The sequence below is a fragment of the Oncorhynchus tshawytscha genome, linkage group LG05, assembly GCF_018296145.1.
Source record: "Oncorhynchus tshawytscha isolate Ot180627B linkage group LG05, Otsh_v2.0, whole genome shotgun sequence".
NCBI lineage: Eukaryota > Metazoa > Chordata > Actinopteri > Salmoniformes > Salmonidae > Oncorhynchus > Oncorhynchus tshawytscha.
In genome coordinates, this window is record NC_056433.1 from 8706667 (window position 1) to 8712981 (window position 6315).

Below are 6315 nucleotides of genomic sequence, written 5' to 3' on the forward strand. Positions count from 1 at the left end.
ATAGGGCTCTGGTCTATACTAGTGCACTATATAGGGAATAGGGCTCTGGTCTATACTAGTGTACTATATAGGGAATAGGGCTCTGGTCTATAGTAGTACCACTATATAGGGAATAGGGCTCTGGTCTATACTAGTGTACTATATAGGGAATAGGGCTCTGGTCTATACTAGTGCACTATATAGGGAATAGGGCTCTGGTCTATACTAGTGTACTATATAGGGAATAGGGCTCTGGTCTATACTAGTGTACTATATAGGGAATAGGGCTCTGGTCTATAGTAGTACCACTATATAGGAATAGGGCTCTGGTCTATACTAGTGTACTATATAGGGAATAGGGCTCTGGTCTATAGTAGTACCATTATATAGGGAATAGGGCTCTGGTCTATACTAGTGTACTATATAGGGAATAGGGCTCTGGTCTATAGTAGTACCATTATATAGGGAATAGGGCTCTGGTCTATAGTAGTGTACTATATAGGGAATAGGGCTCTGGTCTATACTAGTGTACTATATAGGGAATAGGGCTCTGGTCTATAGTAGTACCACTATATAGGGAATAGGGCTCTGGTCTATAGTAGTACCACTATATAGGGAATAGGGCTCTGGTCTATAGTAGTACCACTATATAGGGAATAGGGCTCTGGTCTATAGTAGTGCACTATATAGGAATAGGGCTCTGGTCTATAGTAGTACCACTATATAGGGAATAGGGCTCTGGTCTATAGTAGTACCACTATATAGGGAATAGGGCTCTGGTCTATAGTAGTACCACTATATAGGGAATAGGGCTCTGGTCTATAGTAGTACCACTATATAGGAATAGGGCTCTGGTCTATAGTAGTACCACTATATAGGGAATAGGGCTCTGGTCTATAGTAGTGCCACTATATAGGGAATAGGGCTCTGGTCTATACTAGTGTACTATATAGGGAATAGGGCTCTGGTCTATAGTAGTACCATTATATAGGGAATAGGGCTCTGGTCTATAGTAGTACCATTATATAGGGAATAGGGCTCTGGTCTATAGTAGTACCATTATATAGGGAATAGGGCTCTGGTCTATACTAGTGTACTATATAGGGAATAGGGCTCTGGTCTATAGTAGTACCATTATATAGGGAATAGGGCTCTGGTCTATAGTAGTACCACTATATAGGGAATAGGGCTCTGGTCTATACTAGTGTACTATATAGGGAATAGGGCTCTGGTCTATAGTAGTACCACTATATAGGGAATAGGGCTCTGGTCTATAGTAGTACCACTATATAGGGAATAGGACTCTGGTCTATAGTAGTACCACTATATAGGGAATAGGGCTCTGGTCTATAGTAGTGTACTATATAGGGAATAGGGCTCTGGTCTATAGTAGTGTACTATATAGGGAATAGGGCTCTGGTCTATAGTAGTGTACTATATAGGGAATAGGGCTCTGGTCTACAGTAGTGCACTATATAGGGAATAGGGCTCTGGTCTACAGTAGTGTACTATATAGGGAATAGGGAGCTATTTAAAAAAAAAGACAATATGATCTTCAATGTAAAAACACATCACATCTCACACGTTTTCAAAAAAAGCTTTAATCAGAAATAGTTACATACACACGGTAGAATTAAATTAAACTTTATACAAATATTAAAATACGATCTTCACAACCCATTGCAATGTACAGAGGAGAAAAAGAACACATGAAAGCATTGAAATGCAGAATCAAAGAGAAATGAGGAAACAACCACTGTACAACGGTGGTCTGGACGCAAACAAAATACTCCCTTAACATGCAACATTTAAAATGTCTGATAGACATTTAAAGAAAGAAAGAAAGAAAGGTGATTTGTTTCATGTGCTTAGGCTTTTGAAAAATCACAGTTGCTGAAGAAGCCTTGGGGTGAACAGAGAGAAGAGAAGGATGGACTTTCTTTAGTCAAGTCCAAAAACAAAAACTTAAAACACAAGACAGTTGTATGACTAGAAAATACAAAAAAAGTAAGGCCATTGGGAAACACAGACGCTTCAATAAAGATGTAAAGATGGATGGAAACCTACGATACAAGTAGAAACAAAATAAAGTAATAAAATGTACCAGGTCTAAGGCAACGTTCTCTGTTTGCGTTTATGAAGACAATGACAGGGGGAAAGACCGACAAAATAAACAAAACATAAAAATAAAAACATTTAAGTGAAACAACTTTTCCAAAAAGCCTCGACTCAGACCGTGTCTCCTCAACCTTAATGAGCTAGGATGATTACCTCAACTCAACCTCCTTAATGAGCTAGGATAATTACCTCAACTCAAAGTATACGAGTGTTTTTTTGTCATCAAAAGGTACATTAAAACTGCTCACTTAAATTTGAACTGGACATTTACAACAAAAGATAACTGTCGTTTCCTGCAACCAGTTGCAGTTGTGTCAATGCTCCGGGTTTTGAGCAAGGTTTTTCAGTTTTAAGCTTTTTTTTTTAAAGTCGCAGATCTACAAGGTTATTCTGAAGCAACTCTGCAGAAAATGGAGGACATTTTAGTCCTTGAACATTTAAATATACATGATGTACTGTATTCTTACAGTAATGACTGTTTGTTCTTCTGACCGTTGTAAAAAGCAGGAAAAGAGGGAAGCCATTTTGAACTAGGGTAGCTGAGTGAAGCCATTTCTAACTAAGGGCGGGGAATCCTGGGTAATATTTCTGGTGTACCCATTCTATGGACATGTCCTTTCTCTCTCGCCTAACTGACGTACACAGAGGCAAAAATAGACACACACACAAACACTTTCTCGTTCTCTCTCACACACGCATACGCACATTTAGCACATCAGGACCAAGTGACAGACACCTCGAGTGAACCCAACTTTACAGCCACACAATATAAATAGATTGGAAAAAGAAATGTGTGACCTAATGTCCAGTCACCAAACAAACATGTTTTCATCGTGTAAAAACAACAACAAGGCCTTAGTTAATTTAACAATATAGTGCAGCCCTCTCCACTCATGAAACAGTCGTGTGCTGTTCAATATCACAGCCAGGTGTCAAAAATATATGGATGCCTCCCAAACAAAACCCCACATATAGTCACACCAACAGGGAGCAGATGGGCTCCCCTGTTGATGTGACTAACAACACAGATATCGGTTGTTGTGACGAAAAGGCAAGCGTGTCATTAATCTTATTTTTTTTCATGATAGAGTGATAGTGTCTGTCTGTAGCCCTGCAGGTGCTTGGTCTGGTGATGTGCTCCCTCCCTCCATCCATCCATCCTACGTGCATCGTCTTCTGACAGACGGCGTCACTCCGGGTCCCCTCAGACGAAAGTGGCGCTGGCTGACCCAAGAAGACGCCAGAGAGTGACAGCAGAGAAAAGAAGAGGGGCTTCATACAGAGTGGACAGACAGGGCCCCGGCGTGCTACCCCCCCCGCAGGATGTCGTCGATTCATCACCAGACATAACGCCAGCGAACCAGGCCAAGGCCCAAACCAAGATAGTCCTCACTGAAGAGAGATGCTCCTTATCCCCATTAAGAGTAGGGAGATGCACAAGCACAAGTCTGTATCCACAGTCATCTTCATCATCATCTTCATCATCAGCAGCGATAAAAACATTATTATGTTAGCTACTAGCCTTGTGGTTTGAGATAAAGTGTTTGGAAGTGTGGATGATTGGGGTCAGGAAGTTAGACCTAAAGGGAAGTGTGGATGATTGGGGTCAGGAAGTTAGGTCCAGAGGGAAGTGTGGATGATTGGGGTCAGGAAGTTAGGCCTAGAGGGAAGTGTGGATGATTGGGGTCAGGAAGTTAGGTCCAGAGGGAAGTGTGGATGACTGGGGTCAGGAAGTTAGGTCCAGAGGGAAGTGTGGATGACTGGGGTCAGGAAGTTAGGTCCAGAGGGAAGTGTGGATGATTGGGGTCAGGAAGTTAGGCCTAGAGGGAAGTGTGGATGATTGGGGTCAGGAAGTTAGGCCTAGAGGGAAGTGTGGATGATTGGGGTCAGGAAGTTAGGCCTAGAGGGAAGTGTGGATGATTGGGGTCAGGAAGTTAGGCCTAGAGGGAAGTGTGGATGATTGGGGTCAGGAAGTTAGGCCTAGAGGGAAGTGTGTGGATGATTGGGGTCAGGAAGTTAGGCCTAGAGGGAAGTGTGGATGATTGGGGTCAGGAAGTTAGGCCTAGAGGGAAGTGTGGATGATTGGGGTCAGGAAGTTAGGCCTAGAGGGAAGTGTGGATGATTGGGGTCAGGAAGTTAGGCCTAAAGGGAAGTGTGGATGATTGGGGTCAGGAAGTTAGGTCCAGAGGGAAGTGTGGATGATTGGGGTCAGGAAGTTATGTCTAGAGGGAAGTGTGGATGATTGGGGTCAAGCAGCTAGGTATGTCTGTCTGTCTGTCTGTCTGTGTTGAGGTCCATTCTAAAATTGAAGGGGACAGGAGGAATTAAGGGCTCGTCAGTTCCCAGTAAGAAAGAAAGAGGGTAGTCTCGTCTTTTCTCCACACGGGTAGTAGTTTTGAGATCATGGCAGAAGGGGTAGCCAGGACATGGGTAGAGGATACTGGGGGTGGACATGGTTTGTCCAGTATAAGTTCTGTGGGTGATAATAAATGGGGGTGAAGTGGACTCTGCTCGTCTTTGCGCCGTCTGAGAAGTTGCAGATGTAGAGGGGGAGGGAAGTTGAGTTTCTTTGACATGATTCCTGTATTTGCTGCGCGGGGTAATTCTGTAGTTCTGTGGTTCAGACATAAGGTAGGGTGGTATCGTTCAGCTAGAAAGCCCCAGTAGAAGCCTTAGTTTCCTGCTCAGCTGTAGGGGCTTCAGGTTTCCTTTAACAGGGGGATATCTAGAGAGACAGAGAGAGAGGAGCGAGACAGAGAGAGAGGAGCGAGACAGAGAGAGAGGGAGGAGACAGAGAGAGGGAAGAGCGAGAGAGAGAGGGAGGAGCGAGACAGAGAGAGAGGGAGGAGACATAGAGAGGGAAGAGTGAGAGAGAGAGGGAGGAGACAGAGAGAGAGGGAGGAGACAGAGAGAGGAGCGAGAGAGAGAGGGAGGAGAGAGAGGGAGGAGACAGAGAGAGAGGGAGGAGCGAGACAGAGAGAGAGAGGGAGGAGACAGAGAGAGAGGAGCGAGACAGAGAGAGAGGAGACAGAGAGGAGACAGAGAGAGAGGAGCGAGACAGAGAGAGAGGGAGGAGACAGAGAGAGGGAAGAGCGAGAGAGAGAGAGAGGAGCGAGACAGAGAGAGAGGGAGGAGACAGAGAGAGGGAAGAGCGAGAGAGAGAGGGAGGAGCGAGACAGAGAGAGAGGGAGGAGACATAGAGAGGGAAGAGTGAGAGAGAGAGGGAGGCGACAGAGAGAGAGGGAGGAGACAGAGAGAGGAGCGAGAGAGAGGGAGAGAGAGGGAGGAGACAGAGAGAGAGGAGCGAGACAGAGAGAGAGGAGACAGAGAGGAGCGAGACAAAGAGAGAGAGGAGACAGAGAGGAGACAGAGAGAGAGAGGGAGGAGAGGAGACAGAGAGAGGAGCGAGATCAGTGTTAGAGATCCTAGCATCAGGCCACAGTATGTATAAACGCAGGTAGAATGAGAGTCAGGACTACAAAAGGTAAACCATGTAAACACTAAGCCTTCAACAGTTGAGGACATGAACACACACACACGGCACCACCTACCATCAGAGAAGTCGTCTACGGAGGTGACAGAAAGCAGGCTGTGCTGGTCACTGTTCTCTGAGTCTCTACGTCTGGCAAGGGCACCCCCTCCGTGTGCCGTAACCCACGACGACGAAGAGGAGGCCTGGTGGACTAGTACTGTCTCTGCGTGACGGCAGTATGAAGGAAATGAGGAAGAGGAGGAGGGGAGGCACAGCTCTGTATCTCTCGCTCTGTCTCTGTGATGGTGGGACTGGGACCTACTGCTGGGACCCGGTCCCTCTGCTCCGCCCTCGGCCCCCTGGGGGCCCTCAGACAGGACGATCTGAACCCGGGACTCTTGAGGTGGGGGGAGAGAGGCGCCGCTGCCGTACACTGCCTCCTCATAGGAGGGGAGGGCCACCTGGACCCCTTCCACCACGATAGAGGCTGGCTGGCCTGAGACACCCTGCTCACGCCTGGAGGGAGAGAGAGGGGAGGGGAGAGAGAGAGGGGAGAGGGGAGGGGAGAGAGAGAGAGAGAGAGGGGGGAGGGGAGAGAAAGAGGGGAGAGAGGGGAGGGGAAAGAGAGAGAGAGAGGGGAGAGGAGAGAAAGAGGGGAGAGGGAAGGGGGAGAGAGAGAGGGGAGAGGGGAGGGGAGGGAATGAAATAGAAAGAAGGGAAGGAGAGCACGAGAGAGAAGAGGGAGA

At 46.7% G+C, this 6315-nt stretch overlaps 1 protein-coding gene across 1 annotated transcript in view; it reads right to left on the reverse strand.

Annotated features, from left to right (window-relative positions):
• Window positions 1-1560: 1560 nt before the first annotated feature.
• susd6 (sushi domain containing 6) overlaps window positions 1561-6315 on the reverse strand; it is a 63674-nt gene continuing 58919 nt past the window's right edge. Inside the window, exons 6-7 of the mRNA XM_042321427.1 lie at window positions 5649-6085; window positions 1561-4822 (exon numbers count right to left, since the gene is read on the reverse strand). Coding sequence (XP_042177361.1) covers window positions 4797-4822; window positions 5649-6085 — 463 coding nt within the window. The 3' untranslated portion in view covers window positions 1561-4796. The remainder of the gene's footprint in view (window positions 4823-5648; window positions 6086-6315) is intronic.